The sequence below is a fragment of the Neophocaena asiaeorientalis genome, unplaced genomic scaffold, assembly GCF_003031525.2.
Source record: "Neophocaena asiaeorientalis asiaeorientalis breed wild unplaced genomic scaffold, Neophocaena_asiaeorientalis_V1.1 scaffold156, whole genome shotgun sequence".
Classification (NCBI taxonomy): domain Eukaryota; kingdom Metazoa; phylum Chordata; class Mammalia; order Artiodactyla; family Phocoenidae; genus Neophocaena; species Neophocaena asiaeorientalis.
Genome location: NW_020173773.1, coordinates 120,679 through 148,327, shown reverse-complemented (window position 1 = coordinate 148,327; position 27,649 = coordinate 120,679). Strand labels below are relative to the sequence as shown.

Here is a 27,649-nt window from a genome sequence, read left to right as displayed (position 1 = left end):
AGGAATTTTGGCAGCAGTGACACGGGTGGGCCATTAGCCTGCTGTGTACTTTTTTCCCCCGATTTTCATCCTTTTACTGAGGAAAAAGATATTTACTTTCTTTGTCGTATAGGGAATAGAGGCTAAGGTGGGTACTTATAATCTGACCTCAGCCCACACACTTCTTTTTCCTAAAGCTATAGGACAGAGCAGAGTTGGAATTGGAACGAAAGGGTAGAAAACAACAGATACGTTGGAAGGGAGCCGGGACATGAGAAAGAAATGACAACAGCCATACGTGTGCTAGTCAACCACACTTAGCCCCTTCAGCAGATCGGAATGATGCCCAAAAAATCTCTACACTGGCTGCTGAGCCTGCCAAGTACAGGTGAAAATGCTCAACACTGAGGGAGGGAGTGACAACGAAGAGAAAACTCTGGGCCACGGCTACAGTGGGACAATCCACAGGGAAGGTGGGGAGCACCAGATCTTGCTACTTGGGTCACACAAGTTGGAAAACCCCACCTCTCCCACTGTGGAGGCACCCCTGCGTTCCACCCATTTCCTCCCATACCATCCTGTGTATCCCTCCTCTTGAGGAACTCAGGCCCTGGCTAGACATTCCACTCCAGGATTAGGTGAGCAGTCCTGGTTCCCTAGACTGCCTCTTTTATAAAGGTTGGGTTGGGGTAGGTGGGAATGCGGAGAATTGGGAAGTTTTTTGGATTTTTTTGCGGTACACGGGCCCCTCACTGTTGTGGCCTCTCCCGTTGCGGAGCACAGGCTCCGGATGCACAGGCTCAGCGGCCATGGCTCACGGGCCCAGCCACTCTGCAGCATGTGGGATCCTCCCGGACCGGGGCACGAGCCTGTGTCCCCTGCATCGGCAGGCGGACTCTCAACCACTGCGCCACCAGGGAAGCCCGTGAAGATATTTTTAAATGAAGTAGAACCTGGAGAAAATATCAAAGCTGCTTCCATGTAGCGCCAGCAACCAATTCTTGCACTTCTCCTCCCTGTCTGGGTAATCCCCTCTACTGAAGGTGCACATCATTGGAACAGCACTTTCGTCTCAGCAAAGTCTCTACTGGTACCAGGTTGTAACCTGGACAGTGGAAGTGTCAGCCTTAGGCTGGTTTGTGCACGAGGGCCACCTTAGTTCTCCTTGAGGACAATCTCTTGGTGCAGATCTTGAGGGCAGGGCCCAGCTTCATGTTCACGGCACTCACGAGGTGTTCCTTAAGTCAAAAGAGGGCCTTTCCATCCATCTCCTGGGAACAAAACTCCCCTGCAATCTCCTGGAAGCCTTGTAGAGAAGCAATAAACTCATACACCTCCTCTGCACTCCAGTGGCTAAGATTACTGGACAGGAACACAGGGTTGATGCCATGAATGCTGGTGTAGGCACAGCTGTATGGAGGTTCCTGGGTCACATTCCCCATGTCCAGCTCTCACCGATAAAGGCCCAGGGACATTGGAGAGAGTTCTTTACCATGACTGGAATTCTCTGAACCGCAGCTAGAGTCCTCTTGACCCCTGTGGCACTTGCCCTGGATCTCAGCATGGGTGATGGCAGAGGAGCTGCAGCAGGGTCCGTGTTTGGGATGCAGGCAAGGGCTCCACCACTCCTGTGCCTTTCCTGGGACGGCTCCAAGCACCACCTGTTCCTGAGGAGGGCCACTGACCCAAAGGCCCAGGTGGGTGGTCACTTCTGCCTGGACCCATGTACCTTCGAATGCTCTTCCCACTGCCCCCACCAGCTGGACTAAGGCTAAAGAACTGGGCTGAGGCCCTACAGGGAGCCTGAGCCACAGCTAGGGCCTGGCTAGAGGCCTGGGGGAGGCTAAACAGGGGAATAGCTTTCTGGGTGGAGCTTTGGGCTAAGCCTGTTGTTCCTCAGTGCCAAGTTCTCTACCTAAACTGCATCTACATGGCCTCCAGCAGCCTGGGCAGACAGCCCCTCCTGCTGGACTACTGCCACTGCCCTAATAGGCATCAGGATGAGGTGAGAAGCTAGAGGCACATGCTGGGCCAAGGTCTGGTTTACCTGGAACAGGTTTCCCAGCTGTGGTCTTAGATACATCTGGGCCTGGGGGAGGAGGTTGAGGGGGAGGAGGTGGTGTTCCCCAGTAGCACAGATTGGGTCACAGTGGTAACACTGGGAGAGTTCACTCCGGGATTGGCTGGTGAGTTGGGAGGCTGATGCTGTGGCCAGATTGACTGAGGCCTGGGTGGTGCTCGGCTGCTGCGCTGCGCTGGTGTTTGGGGGAGCTGGCCTGCTGTGTGGCCGCTAGATAGCAGCCAGGCTATGCAGCCAGGCCTGCTGAGCTGCTGCTGGACACAAACTGCTGGAGATACTGAGGCCCACGGAGCTGCCCCTGCGGGGCCTGCTCTGCCTGCTGTTCATACCGTGGCACTGAGCTGTCTGGGAACGAGCGCTACCACCTGAGTCAGGACTCCCACTGGTGCAGTCGGCATTCTGTTGACTCTAGTCTCCATGACAGTGGTTCAGGGTCCCCATGGCTGGTGCTCTGGCTCCAGGCCTTCACATCTAGCTCTTCACCTGGGTCCTTCAGGGTGGTGTCCACCTCATGTGCCAGGGTTCCTTGTCAACACACCTGCCGGTTGGGTGGGAGCTTGCGCAGTCTCGGGGGAGGGATCCCTCACCTCCACCCCCTCCTAGAGAGGAGGAGCACTGAAGGTTGAGGCCCTGCCAGGCCTCTGGGGCTTCCCTCCAGGACTGTCTTTTCCTGCTGAGCACTGAGGGTAGAGATTGCAGGCCTGGAGCTGCAGGCCCACCGGGCCTAGATACCTTTGGGGAGAATTTGAGAACTGGGTGAGGGAAGGGGACTAAGTGAAGAATAGCACTGACAATATTCATCAGAATCACACTGCAGCTTTTCTCTATGGAGAACGTATTTCTTGCCAGGACCTTTGGAGGATCATTGATCTGCTCAGCAAACGTTTATTAAGCCCAGTCCCGTGCCTGGGGCTGGATATAGAAAGTGGTTAAGAAACAACTTTCGGGCTTCCCTGGTGGCGCAGTGGTTGAGAGTCCGCCTGCCGAGGCAGGGGACATGGGTTCGTGCCCCGGTCCGGGAAGATCCCACATGCCACGGAGCGGCTGGGCCCGTGAGCCATGGCCGCTGAGCCTGCGCGTCCGGAGCCTGTGCTCTGCAACAGGAGAGGCCGCAACAGTGAGAGGCCCACGTACCAAAAAAAAAAAAAGAAAGAAAGAAAGAAAGAAACAACTTTCACCTCAAGTTGCACAGAGGGCAGGGGGGCAGGGAAATGCTGATTCTCACCGGGACCTGATGGGGGAGGCAGAGTATCTCCACTGAGCAGATAAGGAAATTGAAGCTCAAAGGTAAATGAAATCATCATGTTTACATGGCTATAATTTCCAGGGCTAGGATTCAGTTGTGGTCTGTCTGTGCATTTGACTCTGCCATAAAAATGGAAGGATTTCTATGAACTAGGGATTTCCTTCTGCTTCTCTCATACCCAGCTGCCTGTCAGTGGCCTTGTCACCTTCTTGCCCAGTCAGCACCGAGACAACAGTGCCCAGCATATTCTGAAAAATCGCTTAGGAACTTCCACCTCACCACACATACTAAGCAATGGGGCGCGTGAAAAGGGAAATCAGTGGACAAAAACCCCTTCGAACAACTCACAGCCATGCTTCCCAGTAAGCAGGCAATTCCCCTTTCCAGAAAACCTCTGCCATGTAAGCAGGTTTCTTCTATCCTTGTTCTCCCAGACTCTCCCAGGCCTTCCTCCACTGACCGGAAGTCACATACAGATGCACAGGGTCGCTGAGGCTGGTCTGCTCTCTCTGACACCTGTAGTCTCCGCTGTCATTGCTGCTGGCCTTAAAGCTATAGCTGGACTGGTTCTGGCTCTGGATGAAGCTCCCATTATGGAACCACAGGGTGAGGTTGCCTTCACACAGGTTGGTCGCCTGACACATCAGCGTCACGTAATCCTCCTTGAGCACATTGATCCACGCAGGCTGAATGTTCACCACAGCCTTCGGGAGACCTGCCGAGGGGCAGAGAGAGAAGGCAGCGTGAGGAAAGGGACCCCAAGGGCCTAAGCAGACCCCAAATCTCAGATGATGGAAAACCGTGGCCATGCTGGAGACATCAAGAGAGGAACCCAACCCAGAACTCTTGTGCAACCAAAGGCAGTTCCTCCAACTCATGCAGCCCAAACAGGGGCCCCCAGGAACCCAGGTTCTCTCAGGGAGCTTGCCTCCTCCCCAGGGGAGAGGACAAGAGGTAGGGGAATGGGAGAGGGGGCAAGTCTCCCGTTGCGGAGCACAGGCTCCGGATGCACAGGCTCAGCGGCCATGGCTCACGGGCCCAGCCACTCCGCAGCATGTGGGATCCTCCCGGACCGGGGCACGAACCCGTGTCCCCTGCATGGGCAGGCGGACCCTCAACCGCTGCGCCACCAGGGAAGCCCGTGAAGATATTTTTAAATGAAGTAGAACCCGGAGAAAATATCAAAGCTGCTTCCATGTAGAGCCAGCAACCAATTCTTGCACTTCTCCTCCCTGTCTGGGTAATCCCCTCTACTGAAGGTGCACATCATTGGAACAGCACTTTCGTCTCAGCAAAGTCTCTACTGGTACCAGGTTGTAACCTGGACAGTGGAAGTGTCAGCCTTAGGCTGGTTTGTGCACGAGGGCCACCTTAGTTCTCCTTGAGGACAATCTCTTGGTGCAGATCTTGAGGGCAGGGCCCAGCTTCATGTTCACGGCACTCACGAGGTGTTCCTTAAGTCAAAAGAGGGCCTTTCCATCCATCTCCTGGGAACAAAACTCCCCTGCAATCTCCTGGAAGCCTTGTAGAGAAGCAATAAACTCATACACCTCCTCTGCACTCCAGTGGCTAAGATTACTGGACAGGAACACAGGGTTGATGCCATGAATGCTGGTGTAGGCACAGCTGTATGGAGGTTCCTGGGTCACATTCCCCATGTCCAGCTCTCACCGATAAAGGCCCAGGGACATTGGAGAGAGTTCTTTACCATGACTGGAATTCTCTGAACCGCAGCTAGAGTCCTCTTGACCCCTGTGGCACTTGCCCTGGATCTCAGTCGGCATTCTGTTGACTCTAGTCTCCATGACAGTGGTTCAGGGTCCCCATGGCTGGTGCTCTGGCTCCAGGCCTTCACATCTAGCTCTTCACCTGGGTCCTTCAGGGTGGTGTCCACCTCATGTGCCAGGGTTCCTTGTCAACACACCTGCCGGTTGGGTGGGAACTTGCGCAGTCTCGGGGGAGGGATCCCTCACCTCCACCCCCTCCTAGAGAGGAGGAGCACTGAAGGTTGAGGCCCTGCCAGGCCTCTGGGGCTTCCCTCCAGGACTGTCTTTTCCTGCTGGGCACTGAGGGTAGAGATTGCAGGCCTGGAGCTGCAGGCCCACCGGGCCTAGATACCTTTGGGGAGAATTTGAGAACTGGGTGAGGGAAGGGGACTAAGTGAAGAATAGCACTGACAATATTCATCAGAATCACACTGCAGCTTTTCTCTATGGAGAACGTATTTCTTGCCAGGACCTTTGGAGGATCATTTGACATCTGGTGGAGGTGCCAGGCTGAGAGTCAGACACCACGTGTCTGTTCTGACTTCTTCCATTCTTTCTTTTTTTCTTTGGAATAAAAATTTCTATTCATATAGTTGCTATGCAATATTATATAAGTTACAGGCATACAATAAAGTGACTCACAATTTTTAAAGGTTATACTCCATTTATAGTTTTTATAAAATATTGGCTATATCCTGTTGTACAATGTATCCTTACAGTGTATTATTTTTTTAATTTTAGAATTTTATTTATTTTTTATATAGCAGCTTCTTATTAGTTTCTTTTTTCCTTAAGATGTATTTATTTCTAAATAAAAAGAAATAAATACATCTTTTAAAAAAGAATGTAAAGTGAGAGGCCCACGAAAAAAAAAAAAAAAAAGAAAGAAAGAAAGAAAGAAACAACTTTCACCTCAAGTTGCACAGAGGGCAGGGGGGCAGGGAAATGCTGATTCTCACCGGGACCTGATGGGGGAGGCAGAGTATCTCCACTGAGCAGATAAGGAAATTGAAGCTCAAAGGTAAATGAAATCATCATGTTTACATGGCTATAATTTCCAGGGCTAGGATTCAGTTGTGGTCTGTCTGTGCATTTGACTCTGCCATAAAAATGGAAGGATTTCTATGAACTAGGGATTTCCTTCTGCTTCTCTCATACCCAGCTGCCTGTCAGTGGCCTTGTCACCTTCTTGCCCAGTCAGCACCGAGACAACAGTGCCCAGCATATTCTGAAAAATCGCTTAGGAACTTCCACCTCACCACACATACTAAGCAATGGGGTGCGTGAAAAGGGCGATCAGTGGACAAAAACCCCTTCAAACAACTCACAGCCATGCTTCCCAGTAAGCAGGCAATTCCCCTTTCCAGAAAAACCTCTGCCATGTAAGCAGGTTTCTTCTATCCTTGTTCTCCCAGACTCTCCCAGGCCTTCCTCCACTGACCGGAAGTCACATACAGATGCACAGGGTCGCTGAGGCTGGTCTGCTCTCTCTGACACCTGTAGTCTCCGCTGTCATTGCTGCTGGCCTTAAAGCTATAGCTGGACTGGTTCTGGCTCTGGATGAAGCTCCCATTATGGAACCACAGGGTGAGGTTGCCTTCACACAGGTTGGTCGCCTGACACATCAGCGTCACGTAATCCTCCTTGAGCACATTGATCCACGCAGGCTGAATGTTCACCACAGCCTTCGGGAGACCTGCCGAGGGGCAGAGAGAGAAGGCAGCGTGAGGAAAGGGACCCCAAGGGCCTAAGCAGACCCCAAATCTCAGATGATGGAAAACCGTGGCCATGCTGGAGACATCAAGAGAGGAACCCAACCCAGAACTCTTGTGCAACCAAAGGCAGTTCCTCCAACTCATGCAGCCCAAACAGGGGCCCCCAGGAACCCAGGTTCTCTCAGGGAGCTTGCCTCCTCCCCAGGGGAGAGGACAAGAGGTAGGGGAATGGGAGAGGGGGCAAGCAAACACACACGCACACGCACACACACACACACACACTCTACACATACATCCTTTGGGGAATCACTTTCCTTCCCTGTAAGCTGAGGCATTTGGACACTAGTGGATAAACTCTCTCCACAGCTGGAAGAAGACAAATGGGGACATCTGGTGGAGGTGCCAGGCTGAGAGTCAGACACCACGTGTCTGTTCTGACTTCTTCCATTCTTTCTTTTTTTCTTTGGAATAAAAATTTCTATTCATATAGTTGCTATGCAATATTATATAAGTTACAGGCATACAATAAAGTGACTCACAATTTTTAAAGGTTATACTCCATTTATAGTTTTTATAAAATATTGGCTATATCCTGTTGTACAATGTATCCTTACAGTGTATTATTTTTTTAATTTTAGAATTTTATTTATTTTTTATATAGCAGCTTCTTATTAGTTTCTTTTTTCCTTAAGATGTATTTATTTCTAAATAAAAAGAAATAAATACATCTTTTAAAAAAGAATGGAAGAAGTCAGAACAAAAAAAAAAGATATATTTATTATTTTTTTGGCTGTGTCGGGTCTTCGTTGCAGCATGAGGGATATTTGTTGCAGCGTGGGATCTTTCGTTGTGGTTCGCCGGCTTCTTTCTAGTTATGGCGTGTGGGTTCTCTCTTCTCTAGTTGTGGCACGCAGGCTCCAGGGCAGGTGGGCTCTGTAGTTTGTGGCCTGTGGGCTCTAGTTGTGTGGGCTTAGTCGCCCTACAGCATGTGGGAATCTTAGTTCCCTGACCAGGGATCAAACCTGCATCCCTTAGCATTGTAAGGCAGATTCTTTACCACTGGACCACCAGGGAAGTCCCCATTGTTTCTCCTTTAGAATAGACCTGTCCTGACACCCAAGCACAGAGGAGTCTCTGTGGCCTCAGAAGAATAAGAAAGAGGAGAAAGGCTGGCAGGCCAGTCTAGGGAGCCCTGCGTTCAGTGGCCCATGTAGAGCCCCATCCCACTACCAGTCCTGGGAGGTGGAGAGGTTAGTGGTGCAGAGAAAGCAGTGCCCAGCCGTGTTCATCCCACCAAGCTGCAACCAGTGGTATCTCCTATTTGTGTCCAAGGCAACAGGCCCTGAAGCCTTTAGATACATGCAAAGTAGAGGATTTATCAACCCATGGGGTTAACCTAAGCAAATAATGTGATTTTGCATGTGGCTGAAACTAAAATGGCCTGGGTTCGTGATTTAGTTTGGAGACAGGAAGGCAACTGAGACAGAAGACAGTTATTTTCTGTGACAGAATCTGTGAGGTCTCCCTGGAACAGAAACAGAAAGGCTGTGCCCTGTGGCTGCCCATCCCTGGCTTCCCTGGGAGGAAGGGAAGGAGGAAGGAGAAGGGGGCAGGGCATCTTGTGGGAGCAATTACTCTTTCCCGGTTCTACCTCAGTCCTGGGTTGCTGGTGCACCCAGAGCACCTCCAGAGACGGTACAGGGAGCAGAGAGAGAGGGTAGCTGGGGGAGGGAGAGGATGTGGTGAGCACTTACCATGTTTCCCAGCAACAGGAGCTGTAAGGGAGAAAGCAAAGATCAGCCTACTTGCTCATTAGATATGATGATTCATCATTATAAATAATCACCTCCTTGCAAATCCCCTTAACTCTCTTGCCAGTCTCTGTCTGCATTACGTTCCACCTGGGTTGTCCATGCCTTTACTTCTGCAGCTGTGTGTTAATGAAATTCCCACATAAGCAGGCAGGTTGGCATCTCTGTAAATCTACTGTCTCCATATTCAAAAGGACACTAAACTGCTGTTCTGACACTTTTCTCTAGTACGTTTGCTCTGCGGCTCTTGGTAGGGACAATCATTTTTTCCTCACTCCTCAAACTTTCCAGTCCTCTGCCTCCAGTCCCGTCTCACTCAAAGATGATACCTTCCTTTATCCTTCACAGAGAAAACAAATGCAGTTAGACAGGAGGTCTCACGTCTTCCCCCAACTAAATCATCTAACCTATTGCATCTCTATCCATCTTCCTTTCTTGGTTTTCACTGGCGACATCTCTCCTCCTATCTGTGGTCAGTCTCTGTCCTAGGTCACATTCCCTTTCACCCGCTCAAGGATTTTCCTCTCTCTGTTATTCCCTTTCTCCTCTGCCTCACCCATTTCTCGATCTCAGCTGGACCTTTCCTATCAACATAAATATATTCCAGGATCTTTCACTGAAAGGAAAAAATCTCACTTGACACCACACATAATTCCAAAATTATTTTTCTGCTCCCTTTCCCAGCCTGATTTCTCAATTCTTTTTCTACAAAGGCTGTCGTCATTTCTTCTCTTTCCAATCACTGTTTCATTCTCTGCAATTTGAACTCTGCCCTCACCAGTCCACTAAAACTTTTCTTGTTAAAATCACCAATGATCTCAATGTCAAATCAAGTGGACACAGATCTATTTCTCTCCCAGGTTCCCCCATATAAGTGTATACCTTCACCATCTGCTCAGGTACTCGTGCCTGAAAACTGCAAGTCCTCTTTTATTCCTCTCTCTCTCCCAAACCCCATCAGCCTTTGCACCAGTAAAGTCATAATCATCCTGCTTCCAGTTAGTTCTTGAATGTGTCAGCTTCAGTCCATGTCCACACTATTTTAGGTCACCAGCAGCTTTCTCCCATCTCCTAACTTATCTCTTCCCTTATTTTGCTCCCCCGACAATTCATTCCCCACAGAGAAGCTAGAGTTATTTTTAAAATAACAAATCAGATAATATCACTCTCCTGCTTACGTGCCTTCAGTGCTCTTCCTTTGCTCTGAAAATTAAATGTAAATATTTACAAGGCCACACCTGACACAAGCCCTGCTCACCTGTCCAGCCTCATCTCGAGCCACACTTTCCCTACTCATTGAGCTCCAATAACACCAGACCTCTTCAAACTTGGGGCTTTTCTGTATGCCCATCCCTCTACTTTAAACCTGCTTCCTTTGTATCTTCAAATGGCTTAATTCTTATCACGCTTCAGGTCCTTGCTTAAAAGACACTTCCTCGGAAAATTCTTGCCATATCATCCTGTTAATGTAGGCTGTTCTCTCATGTCCCCCGCAACAAGTGTTCTTATCAGAGTATCCTGTTTACAGTTTCATTGCCATTTTCCAATTCATATTTATGCATTTGTGTTCCTTTATTTACTGTTTCTATCCCTCAGTAGAATGTAAGCTCAAAGAGGGCAGTGGCCATATTAATTTTATTTGCCAATGCTCTGGAAATCATTCATTGAGTCCATCTAAGTGGGAGATAAGAGAGCCCAAAATTGCGTTGACAATAGGACGTAAAGATGAGGACACGGGCATGAGAGAAATTTAAGAGGGAGAGAGAACTTGGCACTTGAAGAGATATGGGGGTCTTGTAAATGGGTGACTAGGAAAAACATTAGCTGTGCTCACACAAATATAAATGTTAGGAGGAGAAGAACATTTGTGAGGGGAAGATGAGAGCTGGATTTTGAACGTGTTTTGTTTCTGAGCTAACAAATCAATTTGGAGGTCTCCAACCAGCAGGTGGAAATACGAAATTGTACTTGACACAAACAAGAAAGATAGTTTTGGAAATTATTGACACAGAAGTGATAGCTGAAAAGTAGAGTGTGCAGGGGTGACAATGTGGCAGTGCAGGCAATGGGCAAAGAAGCAGGACTAAGAGGAGGAGGAAGAGAAGAAACAAGTAAGAGACGAGAAAAGTAGAGAGAAGGCACCTTCCATTTATTCATCCAACAAATATTATGAATACTAAAGATGTTCATACTCAGTATAATCCTGTCACTGTGAGGGAGGCAAAGACCTTGTGCTTTAGGTCAGGAAGGCTGTCTCGTTCAGTGATAAATCTCCAAGTCCTAGAACAGAGCCTGCACAGAGCATTTATTTAATGTTTAAACAAGGCAGTTTGTGGAATCCTGGAAAGCAGAGAATGTGTGTACACACTCCCTGGCTCTAGATGAAAATCTACTTTTAAGAGTAGAATTGGAGCTTTATAAAGTAGGCAATGGAGCTGCACTGAAGGCACTTATGAAGTACAGTGACTCAGCCATAGCTGTAGTTGAAGAAATCATGGCCTCAGTGTGCAGCATGGATTCGGAGAACAGGAAACAGGACAGTCAAGACTGGATCAGAACGTGGTGTAAAAATTGAGTTACTGGGCTTCCCTGGTGGCGCAGTGGTTGAGGGTCCGCCTGCCGATGCAGGGGACACGGGTTCGTGCCCCGGTCCGGGAGGATCCCACATGCCGCGGAGTGGCTGCGCCCGTGAGCCATGGCCGCTGAGCCTGCGCGTCCGGAGCCTGTGCTCCGCAATGGGAGAGGCCACAACAGTGAGAGGCCCGCGTACCCCAAACAAAAAAAAGAAAAAAAGAAAAAGAAAAAATTGAGTTACTGAGCAATGAAGACCTAAATATGGCGGCCCGGATGAGAATGGAAAAGATGGAGTCAATCTTTGTGACTTAGCAAAAGGGCAAATGGATAAAAATTCCAAAAGTCTCTCCCAGGAGTCTTGTCTAGGCATCACATTGGTATCACTATAGCAGAGGTAGGGAAGCATGCCACTACTCCAGGCCTGAGCTTCTCCATACGAAAAGTGAGGTAGTTCAGTGCCCCTTTTTCATGCTATTCTGCTTCAATCCATTTCATCCTGCTCGTGGGAGGATACTCTCTCTTCCTCACCTCCGCCTCCTGTCCCAGTATCATCCAGCATTGAGGGCCAAGGCTCCCAGAGCTGAACAGATTTTACTATCGATCATAGTACATAACTTGGAAAGTGGCTGCATGTCCTCTGGGACCATACTGAAGCACATTTGAGGGTAGATACTCTAGAAATTGAGCTTGGGGAGACATTCTTGGCAATAAGGCTCCCCTACTTGGTCTTCCCGAGACTCTTCAACCCACCAGAACTATCGGTCCCTGGTCCCTAGCTCACAGCTGAGAACATGGTCAGAAAGGAGCGCTCAATTGCAGCCAAGATCCTGTATTTCTATTTGATCGGTGACAGGACGTATCCCCATGTTTGTGCAGTGCAAGGAGGCATGCACGATTCCTCTGGTCCCACAACTGATTCTAGAATTGCCTGGCTTATGTATTCTCTGATCCCCATCCCCTGGATAACCCACACCCTCCTGTGCTTTTGCCCAGGGGAATCTCCTTTCACATAAAGAGAATAGGCTTCTGCTGCCTGAAGTGGTTTCAGGGGCAAAGAGAACAGCCACTGCCCCCAACCACAATGTGTTCCCCCCACCTCCGATTTGCCTAAGACAGCATTAGCCCTCCCACCTACGATATGGTCCCAGTGAAACACAATTTCTAAGGAAGGTAAACACCTTGGTCACTCATTAGTCCTTCAAGTCTAGGTCACTAGACTTTGCTCGCAGCTGGCTCTGCTCTGGGGGGTGGCAGAGCACCAGGGACCTTGGTGCTGAGTGAAATTGGGCAAAAGACTTTAAAAAAAAATGAACTCTGCTGGGCTTCCCTGGAGGCGCAGTGGTTAAGGATCCACCTGCTAATGTAGGGGACATGGGTTTGAGCCCTGGTCCAGGAAGATCCCACATGCCACGGAGCAACTAAACCCCTGCGCCACAACTACTGAGCCTGTGCTCGGGAGTCCGCGAGTTACAACTACTGAGCCCATGCACCACAACTACTGAGCCCGCACGCCTAGAGCCCATGCTCTGCAACAAGAGAAGCCACCGCAATGAGAAGCCCGCACACCACAACAAAGAGTAGCCCCTGCTCTCCACAGCTAGAGAAAGCCCGTGTGCAGCAAGAAAGATCCAACTCCGCCAAAAATAAATAAATAAAATTTTTAAAAAAGAACTCTGCCAATTTCATAATTTGCCAAGGCCAGCAAGGTTATCAGAATCTGATTTTCATCAGCCTGCCTTCATTCACCCTCCTGACTTTCCTGACGTGCTTCCCGCCCCAGCCCTCATCCTTGCCCAGGCTCAGCCCCAACCAAGGTGACAGCAGCTGAGTTAGAAAAGCATGCCTGCCTCTGTCCCTGCTCCACTGCCCCTCCTGGGGACCCTGCCTCACCGAGGAATAGCAGAGCCGTCCACAGTAGCATGTGGTCCAAAGGATGGCAGGATGTGCAGGCAGCTCGGTCACTCCTGGCAGCAGGGAGGGCTAGGAATGAGGGGATCCCCATCACCTCCTGGAGCGAGCTCCAATCTACCTCCAGCCCTTATCTGATTTTTAGGTGAAAAAATTTCTTTAACCACTGAAAAGACTCCAGTGAGCTGACATCAACACTTTAAAGGTTAATTTATATAATTGGACCCACACATTGGAGCCACCCCAGTGGACCAGACCATATCATAAATCTAAACCTAAGTCAGCCTGCACTTAACAGGAAAAACCTGTCCAGGGACATAACATACACCAACCACAATCCTCCAACTCAGCTTTCGCTAGCTCACCTTACTCTAGAAATCAGAACATGTTAGCCTTATAAGGAAATTCCCAACCTCCTAGCCAGTCATGCCCTGTCTGCACGTTGCCTCTTCTAAAGCTCTATAAAACCTGGTTTTGCCGGAATCCCTTGGAAGAGCTCTCCACTGCTTATGAGGAACTGTACTACCTCAATCCATGGCATGTTTTCCCTTGAATAATCTTGTAACTAAATTGTTTGAGTTTTGTCATCGGACAGGTCAGGCATATCTCATTTTATTGTGCTAACTTAACTGCGCTTTGCAGCTATTGCAGTTTTTACAGATTGAAGGTTCGTGGCAACCCTCGTTGAGTAAGTCTATCAGTGCCATTTTTCCCAACTGCATTTGGCTCACCTTGTGTCTCTGTGTCATATTTTAGTAATTCTCACAATATTTCGAACTTTTTCATTATTATTATGTGTTATAATGATCTGTGATCAGTGATCTTTGATGTTATTATTGAAATTGTTTTGGTATTTTTAGCAATAAGGTCATCGTAAATTAAGGTATGTATGTTGTTTTATAGACTTGATGCTGTTGCACACTTCATAGACTATGGTGTAAACGTAACTTTTATGTGCACTGGGAAACCAAAACATTTGTGTCTCATTTTATTGCAGTATTGGCTTTATCACAGTGGTCTGGAAACGAACCCGCAATCTTTGCAAGGTATAGCCTGTATTGTCAATGAGGTGTGATGTGAAAACAGCCACTGAAGGTTCCCGGGTTGGCTCCTAGATGAAGGTGAAGGTTCCTACAGAGCCACTTTAGTTTGCTACCTCTCCAGCTGCTCTCCGGTATCTCTGGTAATTTCTCTTAGATCGAGCTCCACCTAGTTCCCATTTGGAGCTCAAGTTTGTTTGTTCTAATCCTTTTAGGTGGAAATTTGGGGTGTGAGAGACTTCAGATATTTCATGGTGAGACCTAGTAGGCCACAACATTTGAGTTTATGCCCAATCTCAGCTACAGTGTAAGCACCTTCAGGAGGTACTGACAGATCTCAGGAACAGTGCTCAAGCAGTCAGAAACAGTAAGTCTGGTTGAACCAGGGAGAATTACTTAAATGAGGGAAAATAATGGGTGCCCCTGAAACAAAAGAAAGCATGATGGCAGCCATTAGGAAACTCACAAAGCTTGAGGTAAGTCCACAGCATGAACTGCTGAGGGACTTGGGGAATTGAATTAAGACAATACATGTGGACTATTTTGACCAAAAGCACATCAAAATCTAAGTAGGCAAGTCAAACTGTTGGAAGACATTACAGCATCTGCTACTATAAAGAGATATTCTCGTTAAAGGAATAAAGATCTACTACTATGGGAATCTTTGAAACCAAAGCAGCAAAACTGGTGGCCACAGATCAAACACTTAAATGCTGTCAGAGGGCTCACCACCTCACTCTGAGACTCCTGGGCTAGGATAAGTTGGTCAAGGAATGGTTTAGATCAACAGTAGGTTACATGCCAACCTCATGAAAATTTCCATGTAACAAGGTACACTTTTTGTTTTTAATTAATTAATTAATTAATTTGTAGGCTGTATTGTGTCTTAGTTGTGACAGATAGGATCTTTTGTTGCGGTGACCGGGCTCTTCATTGCGGCACGCATACTTCTTTGTAGCTATGGTGAGTGCGGGGGCTCAGTAGTTGGAGCACGTGGGCTTAGTTGCCCCAGGGCACGTGGGATCTTAGTTCCTCGACCAGGGATTGAACCCAAGTCCCCGGCATTGGAAAGCGGATTCTTAATCACTGGACCAACAGGGAGGTCCCCAAGGTACACTGTTAAACACCACATTCTCCGGGACTTCCCTGGTGGTGCAGTGGTTAAGAATCTGCCTGCCAATGCAGGGGACATGGGTTCGAGCCCTGGTCGGGAAAGATCCCACATGCTGTGGAGCAACTAAGCCCTCAAGCCACAACTACTGAAGGCCATGCGCCTAGAGCCTGTGCTCTGCAACAAGAGAAGCCACCACAATGAGAAGCCCATGCACCACAACAAAGAGCAGCCCCCGCTCACTGCATCTAGAGGAAGCCCGCCTGCAGCAACGAAGACCCAACACAGCCAAAATAATAAACAAAAAAAACCCAGAAGAAAACACCACATAATCCCCAACCTGGTGGCACATCCCTATTAAGCATTAATTTGGCTCTAAGTGATCCAAGGCTTAGCTACAGAAGTGGGACCCTCAAATATCAAAGAATTAAGCTTGCCACCTTCTGGCACACCTGCCTATTTTATGTCTGATAAATGCGGTCCAAGAAGCTATAGATATCTACAAAAATGGCAACATCTTACTAAGACAACCTAGAATGACAACGGCCATTACAGGGAATCTTCCAGTTAGACAAGATGGCTCATTTAACAGTACACTTGAAAGTAAGAGTCCTCAAATCAAACAAACAGAATGGGATACCTATTTTAATTGGTATGCCTCCAAAAGGCTTCAAGAGTCCCAGAGAGCTTCATTGAAAGATTCATCGCAAAAGGGTAATGAAAACGTAAAGACACGAGAGGTACCTAAAACAAAAGACTACAAGACTGATGTGACTCCTACTACTCCCCTGTCCTCCTTTACCTGAGCACCCACAGTCTGCTAATGCTGTCTGAATTGCCTTTCCACTCTGAAGAGACTATAGAACTGTAAACAAAAGTCTGCCAAGTTAGTGGCCTCACAGATACCTTGTATCTACCCTCAAAGGAGGGTCACCAAATGGCCTCTCTCAGGGTTGGTGAGACTCTGAGGGAGTCTCTGGTAAACTGCTACCAATTATTCCCTTAAACAGCCAAGGGGACACTAAAACTACGATTAATGGAAACCCTTGTTAAATTCTGATAGATACCAGAGCTACACTCTAAATACCTCATGCTCCAGAGCCTCCAGAAGGGATCCTGGAAAAACTGGCAGAAGCTGGTGAAGGATGAGAATTCTTACCACAGTCAGGTCTCCCAGATCTCTGTAGTGCCTGGTCGAGAGAGGAAAATAAAATTTCATGTTGTCCTTTCTTTTCCAAATTCAGGCTTTTTGGATTTTGTTTTGGGGTACCTTTTTTTCGGTACGCAGGCCTCTCCCTGTTGTGGCCTCTCCCGTTGCGGAGCACAGGCTCCGGATGCACAAGCTCAGCAGCCGTGGCTCACGGGCCCAGCCGCTTCGTGGCACATGGGATCCTCCTGGACCGGGGCACGAACCCGTGTCCCCTGCATCGGCAGGCGGACTCTCAACCACTGCGCCACCAGGGAAGCCGTGGGGTACCTATTGGTTGTCAATTCTTCTCTCCCAGGGACAGCTATTTTCTTCTGTTTGTCTCATTTTGTGTTGAGAACTTGACTTGGCAACCATCAGGTTGGGGCCCCCAAAATATGGCCAGGCAGAAATATGGGTTTGTAGTGTAAGCCCTGACAGTTTTCTTCTTTTTTGCAATACAAGTGGCTGACTTAAGCTTTGATTGTCAAGGCATCCATTTCAAAGGGCAGCCGTTTCAAAGAAGGCTATCTCAGCTGAACACAGTACCAACCACACAAGTAGATAAAGAGCCAGGCCACCTCCACTCACTGAGGCTCCTTTGTTTTAGAGATTTTGGTAGATTTAGTTAACTGACCAATTGGTCTACATGGTTTTTGTTTTTTTCCATCCTGTCCTTTAAATTCCTGCTCTTATGTTTTAAATTCACCAATAAAGAGTGAGCCCTCAAAACCCTAAGACCCACCCTCAGCCCCAATAAAAGCAGAACCCCAGGCCCACGTGCAGTCTCTGTCTCCCCATGACCTTGCTGTGTGGCCCCAGGTGTGCTGTGTAATTTCCAGGTGTTATAAGTAATGAGCCTCTGTTTTTTTCAAAGTTTCCTGATGGTTATTGCTGAAGGGCATCTGGCAATCACTATAAGAACCACAAGAGCTGGTCCAACCACAACACTGGTTGTTGATAGGCTGAGATCAGCACAAAACAGGGTTGCACCCCATTAGCTTCTGGGGTTCTGCTGACTTTTGCCAGCTCTCAGGGGAATTGTCTAAGTCTTCTTACTGCGAGTCACTCTGGACCTTGGGAGGGTTCGTATCTTTTGTACCGTCTTTCAGGACACCCTTGGGTTCATGGGGTTGTTCAATACTGCCAGAAATATTTACTGTTTTTCCCAGCTGAAACCTGACAAGATATTTGAAAGGATTTTTTTAAAGTAGCTCTGTGGTCAGAAGTCGGTCAAATTGGAAACTGATATTCAGAGCCTGATAGGACCTTTTTTTAAAGGCCTTCTCCCCTAAGCTGAATGAAGGAAAATACTCCAAAAAAAAAAAAAATCTACAAATGTAGAACATAGAGTTCTTTTGATTTGTATCTTAGTTAAAGATTTCCCTGATATAAAGAAGAAAAATGAAGATAATGTATAGTTGGATGGGTGGGTCAGAGCTTTGAGATCATTCAGGCTGCAACCCGATTCTTTGAGGAATTAAAAACAACTGTCCTGGGACTTCCCTGGTGGTGCAGTGGTTAAGAATCTGCCTGCCAATGCAGGGAACACAAGTTCGAGCCCTCGTCTGGGAAGCTCCCACATGCTGCAGAGCAACTAAGCCCATGAGCCACCACTACTGAGCCCTCATGCCACAACTACTGAAGCCTGCGTGCCTAGAGCCCGTGCTCCACAACAAGAAAAGCCACCACAATGAGAAGCCCGCGCACCGCAACAAAGAGTAGACCCCGCTCACCGCAACTAGAGAGAGTCCGCACACAGCAAGGAAAACACAACACAGCCAAAAATTAATTAATTAATTAATTAGGAAAAAACTGTCCTTGTCTTGTAAGATCAGAAGTGCAGCTCTAGAAAAAATGCAAAGCCAACCTATCCTTTTTACCAATTCCCAAACCTCCCCATTCATCTCAAAAAGCTTGTAGGTATCATAAAATTCTAGATATAGAAAATAAAAGTCCTTCTTGGAGGAACTTGCACTCTTTCCGTGTGCCATTTCTTTGAAATTCAAACTTCAAAGAAGTAATCCTTACTAGGAAAAAAAAAAAAAAAAGGAAAGGCTATTTGGAAACTACATACATGAAAAATTTTCAGTCTTCACAAATATTAGTAAAAAATTTAAGCCATCTGAGCAGGTAGTTTTAACTTATTCCACCTGTCAGAAACACAATTTTGACCCAACTGTTCTTTTATAAACCACTGAGTTTTGTATTATCATAGCTGTCTCATGGCTAAAATTTTAAAATGAAAGTTGTAAGACTTCTGTTTGCATCTGTCTGTATGTTTATGTATGTCTATGTATATATGTTATAATACATACATATGTAGGTGTTTTTCTACCGTCAGGTGGTACTGCCAAAATTAATTTGTGACGAGCTCTACTTAATTGGCCTAAAGAAATTTAAGCATTTATATAAGTCAACTATACTCTCAGTAATACAGAAATTAACCCAAATGTTTGCCAAGGTAACATGATGTAAGATAAGCTTCTGTAAAATAAAGCTAGTTTAAATTTGTTGGTTTAATTCAAACAGGCATGTCTTCAGAGTTATCAGCATTAAATACAATATTTTTATTTTACCTAGGTTTACTAAAAGTCAAGTAAGCTCACTTTATCTCTGTTAGAAAATTTGTCAGCAAGAAAGCTAACTTATGATGATGGTTAGCTGTTTAATGTCTCTTAATTTGTCATGAGGAATCTAAACGTAAATGTTCAGAACAAGTAAATTAAATATATGTAAATACGATACAAGTTTGTAAGTGAACTTTTCAACAATTTTTATGTGTTATGGTACATCTACTTAAAAATAGTTTCCAAAATTATTTTGGTTATTTGAATCCTAAAGTTACACTAAGGTAACTTAAATGATGGATATTTGTTGGATATCTAGGTCATTTCCAAGTAAGATAAAATACTGAAACATTAAGTACTGAACATAAGTTTATCCACTTTTGACTTCCTTTTACAGAGGAACTAAAGATATTTTGATCTCTTAGTAAACATGGTTTGTGTCACATTGAAAAAATGTACTATGAGGAAGAATATGTTTCTCAAAATTAGGAAATGTGTTTGCAAATTTGCCAGTCCACAGAATTGGCAAGTGACAGTCCACAATTGGCAAGTGACAGTCCACAATTGCTTACTTTTTAGTTTTCACTAGGAATCAAGGGATTCTTAAGGATAAGAATTATAATTAATATAAAACTACTAGAAATAATAAGGGAAATATTTCTATGCAAGACATGGAGATGTGTTTTTGTTAGGGAAAAAAGAGTAATTTTGTCCTAAAGTAAAATGTTTATTTCAGAATGAGAAAGAGGAAAAAAAAAGAAAAAAGAAAAAACAGGACAAAACTAGAATGTATATAAAAAGTTGGAGAATATTTGTGGAAAAGGATTCTTGGAAAAGAAATTTTGGATGTAGTCAAGCAGGAAGGTGTGGCTAAGATCGGAATGGATCTATTTAACTTTTTTTAAAATGAATTTTAATATCAAAAAGTAACCTGGGGCAAAATTAGACTTGGTCTTCTGTCTGTTAAAAAAAACAAAGTTTTATTGTACTGTTGGTCTGCTCTTAATATAAAAGGCTGTGAAAGTTTATTATTATTATTTTTTAATCTTTCTGATAATCTACCTGGAAAGCAAATATTTTGCGTCTTACCAAAATAATTTCCTGTGCTTCATGTTGCCTTTATCAGGTCATTGACTACTTAAGAAAACACAGTCTTCTCAATATTAAAAGAGCTAAGTTTTGTTCATAACTATGCAACCTTCTGCATTTGCCTTTAAAATCTTTTATTGTCACTTTAGTTAAATAGATAATTAATTATTATTTCATAATGATCTGTGATCCTATTTAGGCAAATGTTCAAACCTTTTGTCACTTTCACACGTTCCCAAAATCAAATTCTAAATGCAGCATTTTTTACCTCAGAGTTAACACCGAGATTTCCCAGAGACCCCCCTTGGAATTCTCAAGGGATTTGTCTCTCAGCTTGTAAAGGAGAGATGTTGAACTAATTAGATTTATTTGGTATGCTAAATTACATGGGAAGCATTGTCAAATAAGTGATGATAAACCTTCTTAGGTTATATGTGTATGGATATATGTTACTGATACAGGTAATCCAGAAATTGTTTAAAGATTCTAGAATTGTGTCAATACACTCAGTGTCCAATTATCATCCTAACTTATTGTATAACACAGAATTAACTACATTTCCTTATCAAATGAATTATCAGATTTTTATCCATGGGCATTTTAAGTCTTTTGTCATTAACAGACAGTTATTATTTTACTCTAATGCTTTTGCAAAAGTGAGACTTATGGAAAGGACTCTACCAAGAATCCTTGACCACTGACACTGCTACCAAATTACAAGGTATCAAATCTTGCATGCATATTTCACAACTGAAAAAGGCTCCACCTGACATGTGGTCCTGTACAAATGCTCAAAATCAAGTTTACTTGAATAAGAAGCTGCTGATTTCATGAAGTAGAATGCTTCCACCGGAGACTTTGGAACAAGAATCCTGGTCCTTTCACTCCCATCATGAAATACCTTCTCCCCTTTGTACCTGCTTCACCACTCTTCTTTTTCTTTCTGTCACTTGTAAAGATAATGCTAGCATCTGTATTTCTGGGGCTTTTGCAAAGGGGAAGACCTATTTGATTATTGGGTTTGCCTCCAAAGACCCCAGTTGGTCTATGATGCTGGTGATTTTGTAGTCTGCCTGTTACAAATGTCTCCCTGATTTCCAATGCCTCAGTTTCTCTGGACCAAATGAAGTACCCTCTATATCCTGTTAGACTCCTAACCTTGACCCTGTAAGTCAATTTCTCTGCATCCGGTTAACAACTAATACAAAGAGAAATCAGAACAACTAACAGAAAGAGAAATCAGAACACTAGTCTCTGTGCAGTCTACAGACCCTTAACTCTTAAATAATAAATCATCTGACCTCCAGGACTTGGCTGAGCACTCTGCACTCCTATTCCAATATTCTCCACCATGGAATACCTCTTTTGGTGGTGCCACCTGTGCTCCTCCCAGGTTTATCTTTATCTGTGGATGATAGTACCCCTTCATGCATGGGAAGCTCAATGTTTAAGTAACTGGGAAGTGGTGGGACACTATGGTCTGAGCTAACTCTTTATGTCTCTGACTGTCCACAATCAAAACAAGGACTCACGTTGGGCTGCTCCTCTCAACTAAAATTACAGATCAATTGAGAATTACCGGGAGGCATTCCTGTTTCAAAATTTGCTTCCTGTGGCAGATACCTACTTCCCTGATTAGTAGGAAGTATAAATGAGGCTGTGATCAGGAACCTCTCCCTAACTCTTAAATTATCACAGAAGCTACTGGCAAAGCAATAGCTGCCTGACAATAATCTGTAGACTCTCTGGCCAAAGTTGTTCTTGTAATAGAATAGGCCTTGATTATCTTTTAGACCGAAAGAAGATGTCTGTGCTCTAGCCAACACCACTTGCTGTACTTGGAGTCACACTTCTGGGGAAGCTGAAACTCAGCTACCTAAGATTACTGAAAAAGCCACTTGGCTTAAGAAAGTGTCTCCTACGACAAAAACTTGCCAGAAAGTGAGCATAGATGGAAACTACCTCAACATAATAAAGGCCATATATGACAAACCCACAGCAAACATCATTCTCAGTGGTGAAAAACTGAAAGCATTTCCTGTAAGATCACAAGACAAGGATGTCCACTCTTGCCACTTTTATTCAACATAGTTTTGGAAATTCTAGCTTCAGCTAGGACTTTTTCAGAGAAGAAAAAGAAATAAAAGGAATCAAAATTGGAAAAGAAGAAGTAAAACTGTCACTGTTTGCAAATGACATGATACTATACTTAGAAAATCTTGAAGATGCTACCAGAAAGCTACTAGAGCTCAGCAGTTAATTTGGTAAAGATGCAGGATACAAAATTAATACACAGAAATCTCTTGCATTCCTAAACACTAACAATGAAAGATCAGAAAAAGAAACTAAGTAAACAACCTCACTTACCATCATATCAAAAAGAATAAAATACCTAGGAATAAACTTTCTTAAGGTGGCAAAATATCTGTATTCAGAAAATTATAAGATACTGATGAAAGATCAAAGATGACACAAACTACTTCCTAACACCATACACAAAAATAAACTCAAAATGGATTAAAGGCCTAAATGTAAGGCTGGATACTATAAAACTTTAGAGGAAAACCTAGGCAGAACATTCTCTGACATATTTCGCAGCCAGATCTTTTTTGATCCACCTCCTGTAGTAATGAAAATAAAAACAAAAATAAACAAATGGGACCTAATGAAACGGAAAACCTGTTGCACAGCAAAGGAAACTATAAACAAAATGAAAATACAACCCACAGAATGGGAGAAAATATTTGCAAACAAAGCAACCTAAAGGGATTAATCTCCAAAATATACAAACAGCTCATGCTGCTCAATATCAAAAAAATAAACAACCCAATCAAAAAATGCATGGAAGATCTAAATAGACACTTCTCCAAAGAAGACATAAAGATGGCCAACAAGCACATGAAAAGATGCCCAGCATCACTAATTATTAGAGAAATGCAAATCAAAACTACAATGAGGTATCACCTCACACAAGTCAGAATGGCCATGATCAAAAATCTACAAACAATAAGTGCTGGAGAGAGTGTGGAGAAAGGGGAACCCTCCTACACTGTTGGTGGGAATGTAAATTGGTACAGCCATTGTGGAGTACGAAGGTTCATACACAGTATGAAGATTCCTTAGAAAATTAAAAATACAGCTACCATATCCCACAATCCCACTCCTGGGCATATATCCTGAGAAAACCATAATTTGAAATGATATGCGCACCCCCAAATATTCATTGCAGCACTATTTACAATAGCCAGGACATGGAAGCAACCTAAATGTCCATCAACAGAGGAATGGATAAAGAAAATGTGGTACATATATACAATGGAATATTACTCAGCCATAAAAAAGGAACAAAATAATGCCATTTGCAGCAACATGGATGGAACTAGAGATTGTCATATTTCATGAAGTAAGTCAAACAGACAAAGATAAATATATGATATCACTTATATGTGGAATCTAAAAAAACGGTACAAAAGAACTTATTTTCAAGACAGAAATATAGTCACAGATGTAGAAAACAAACTTATGGTTACCAGGGGAAAAGTGGTGGGGGGTGCTGAGGGATAAACTGGGACATTGGGATTGACATCTACACACTACTATATATAAAATAGATAACTAATAAGGACCTACTGTATAGCACAGGGAACTCTTCTCGATATACTGTAATAACCTATATGGGAAAAGAAGCTAAAAAAGAGTGGATATATGTATAACTGATTCACTTTGCTGTAGAGCAGAAACTAACACAACATTGTAAATCAACTATACTCCAATAAAATTTTTTTTTTAATTGTCTTCTTCAATGCAGTCTTTCTTTGATCTATTTGATCTAAGTTGTTTTGGGCCATGGGGACTGTGGCTTTGGAGTGGGAATTCTTCTGCTTATAGTCATTTTAATAGTCTCTACAAAACCAGAAATATAGATCAATGAAACATGCTGGGGAAACTGGACAGCTACATGTAAAAGAATGAAATTAGAACACTTCCTAACACCATACACAAAAATAAACTCAAAATGGATTAAAGGCCTAAATGTAAGGCTGGATACTATAAAACTTTAGAGGAAAACCTAGGCAGAACATTCTCTGACATATTTCGCAGCCAGATCTTTTTTGATCCACCTCCTGTAGTAATGAAAATAAAAACAAAAATAAACAAATGGGACCTAATGAAACGGAAAACCTGTTGCACAGCAAAGGAAACTATAAACAAAATGAAAATACAACCCACAGAATGGGAGAAAATATTTGCAAACAAAGCAACCTAAAGGGATTAATCTCCAAAATATACAAACAGCTCATGCTGCTCAATATCAAAAAAATAAACAACCCAATCAAAAAATGCATGGAAGATCTAAATAGACACTTCTCCAAAGAAGACATAAAGATGGCCAACAAGCACATGAAAAGATGCCCAGCATCACTAATTATTAGAGAAATGCAAATCAAAACTACAATGAGGTATCACCTCACACAAGTCAGAATGGCCATGATCAAAAATCTACAAACAATAAGTGCTGGAGAGAGTGTGGAGAAAGGGGAACCCTCCTACACTGTTGGTGGGAATGTAAATTGGTACAGCCATTGTGGAGTACGAAGGTTCATACACAGTATGAAGATTCCTTAGAAAATTAAAAATACAGCTACCATATCCCACAATCCCACTCCTGGGCATATATCCTGAGAAAACCATAATTTGAAATGATATGCGCACCCCCAAATATTCATTGCAGCACTATTTACAATAGCCAGGACATGGAAGCAACCTAAATGTCCATCAACAGAGGAATGGATAAAGAAAATGTGGTACATATATACAATGGAATATTACTCAGCCATAAAAAAGGAACAAAATAATGCCATTTGCAGCAACATGGATGGAACTAGAGATTGTCATATTTCATGAAGTAAGTCAAACAGACAAAGATAAATATATGATATCACTTATATGTGGAATCTAAAAAAACGGTACAAAAGAACTTATTTTCAAGACAGAAATATAGTCACAGATGTAGAAAACAAACTTATGGTTACCAGGGGAAAAGTGGTGGGGGGTGCTGAGGGATAAACTGGGACATTGGGATTGACATCTACACACTACTATATATAAAATAGATAACTAATAAGGACCTACTGTATAGCACAGGGAACTCTTCTCGATATACTGTAATAACCTATATGGGAAAAGAAGCTAAAAAAGAGTGGATATATGTATAACTGATTCACTTTGCTGTAGAGCAGAAACTAACACAACATTGTAAATCAACTATACTCCAATAAAATTTTTTTTTTAATTGTCTTCTTCAATGCAGTCTTTCTTTGATCTATTTGATCTAAGTTGTTTTGGGCCATGGGGACTGTGGCTTTGGAGTGGGAATTCTTCTGCTTATAGTCATTTTAATAGTCTCCCTGGTGTGCTGTGTTGTCTCAAAATCTTTTAAGTGCAAATATGTAGCCACTGGCAATGAGACAAATGATCTCCCTTTGCCTAGAATGTCAAATGTGAGATGAAGAATACAGCCAACTAAGGGACCGAGACCTCCATATGCTAACCTATGGAGAGAGTCAACCTGACTCCAACATCGACAAGAAGTGATAGCTCAGAGTGGGGCTAATACCTTACATTTTGATCAATACTCTCAGTGCAACTGAAAGTTTGATTAAAATGGGGGGAATTGATACAGTTAATTAGTATACTGATATCCACAAAAATGTCAGCTGCCCCAGTGGCCTGCCACATCACAGATTTAAACCTAAGTTAGCCTGCACTTACAGAAAACACCTATCAAGGAAAACTAAAATACATCAACTAGAATTTTCAAACTCAAATCTAACTAGCTTACCTTTTCCTAGAAAATAGGACTTTCCAGCCTTACAGGAAAATACATGCCCTCCTAGCCAATCATGCCTTGTTTCCACATTGCCTCTTATAATTCCCTATAAAACTCACTCTTGGGGGCTACCCTGGTGGCGCAGTCATTAAGAATCCACCTGCCAATGCAGGGGGCACGGGTTCGAGCCCTGGTCCGCGAAGATCCCACATGCCACAGAGCAACTAAGCCCATGCACCACAACTACTGAGCCTGTGCTTTAGAGCCTGCGAGCCACAACTACTGAGCCCACGTGCCACAACTACTGAAGCCCGTGAGCCTAGAGACTGTGCTCCTCAACAAGAGAAGACACTGCAATGAGAAACCCGTGCACCACAACAAAGAGTAGCCCCCGCTCGCCGCAGCTAGAGAAAGCCCGCACGCAGCAACGAAAGCTAACGCAGCCAAAATAAATAAATAAATAATAAATTTATTAAAAAAGAAAACAACTCACTCTTGTCCAAAATCCCTCAGGAAATGTGCTCCACTTCTTGTGAGGCACTATACACCCCCAATCCAAAGACTGCTTTTCCTTGAATAAAAATCATCAAACTTGTTCTTTAATTGTTTTAGTTTTGTCATTTGAAAAGACAAAAGCAAAGAGCAATATATAGTTTACACACTAAGAGACCAAAATTAATAGTTAGTATGTAAGCATATGAATGCTTACAATGGAGGAGGCACTTTACATATATTACCTCTAATACTTACAATTTTAGAAGGTAAATTACATCATCCTCATTTGCACACAAACTATTGAGAGATAAACTGATGCGTATTAAAATTTTTTTAAGAGTTTATTTGAGCAAAAATCAATTCCAATTGGGCAGTGATGAACTGAAAGTGGTTAGGAGTGCTCCACAAATAGGAACTTGGAGAAAGACTTTTTAGAGAAAAGGTGACAGCAACGCAAGGGAATTATTTGATTCGCTATAGCTTAAGCATTTGCATTATTTGGAAAAGAGTAGTTGGCTGTTTGTAATTCATTGTGAATATAGCTCAGAGTGGGGCTAATACCTTACATTTTGATCAATACTCTCAGTGCAACTGAAAGTTTGATTAAAATGGGGGGAATTGATACAGTTAATTAGTATACTGATATCCACAAAAATGTCAGCTGCCCCAGTGGCCTGCCACATCACAGATTTAAACCTAAGTTAGCCTGCACTTACAGAAAACACCTATCAAGGAAAACTAAAATACATCAACTAGAATTTTCAAACTCAAATCTAACTAGCTTACCTTTTCCTAGAAAATAGGACTTTCCAGCCTTACAGGAAAATACATGCCCTCCTAGCCAATCATGCCTTGTTTCCACATTGCCTCTTATAATTCCCTATAAAACTCACTCTTGGGGGCTACCCTGGTGGCGCAGTCATTAAGAATCTACCTGCCAATGCAGGGGGCACGGGTTCGAGCCCTGGTCCGCGAAGATCCCACATGCCACAGAGCAACTAAGCCCATGCACCACAACTACTGAGCCTGTGCTTTAGAGCCTGCGAGCCACAACTACTGAGCCCACGTGCCACAACTACTGAAGCCCGTGAGCCTAGAGACTGTGCTCCTCAACAAGAGAAGACACTGCAATGAGAAACCCGTGCACCACAACAAAGAGTAGCCCCCGCTCACCGCAGCTAGAGAAAGCCCGCACGCAGCAACGAAAGCTAACGCAGCCAAAATAAATAAATAAATAATAAATTTATTA

General features: G+C 44.2%; 1 protein-coding gene and 1 long non-coding RNA gene across 16 annotated transcripts in view; both read right to left on the bottom strand.

Annotated features, from left to right (window-relative positions):
- Positions 1 to 13,185, bottom strand: part of FCGR2B (Fc gamma receptor IIb) — a 20,207-nt gene extending 7,022 nt beyond the window's left edge. For 5 of the 15 annotated variants that reach the window (XR_003004006.1, XR_003004008.1, XR_003004009.1 and 2 more), the window contains exon 1: positions 3,766 to 4,277. Coding sequence is in view for 6 of the 15 variants with exons in the window: in XM_024751617.1 (XP_024607385.1) it covers positions 3,766 to 4,183 (418 nt within the window). In the remaining 9 variants the exon portion in view is untranslated. Of the gene's footprint in view, positions 1 to 3,765; positions 4,279 to 6,512; positions 6,768 to 8,540; positions 8,562 to 13,061 lie in introns of those variants that run through there. The other 10 variants (XR_003004011.1, XR_003004010.1, XM_024751622.1 and 7 more) reach the window with 5 other exon arrangements.
- Positions 13,186 to 15,902: 2,717 nt separating this feature from the next.
- The window catches only part of LOC112403914 (uncharacterized), a 31,607-nt gene continuing 19,860 nt past the window's right edge, over positions 15,903 to 27,649 (bottom strand). Inside the window, exon 4 of the long non-coding RNA XR_003004014.1 lies at positions 15,903 to 16,420. This is a non-coding gene — a long non-coding RNA (uncharacterized LOC112403914). The remainder of the gene's footprint in view (positions 16,421 to 27,649) is intronic.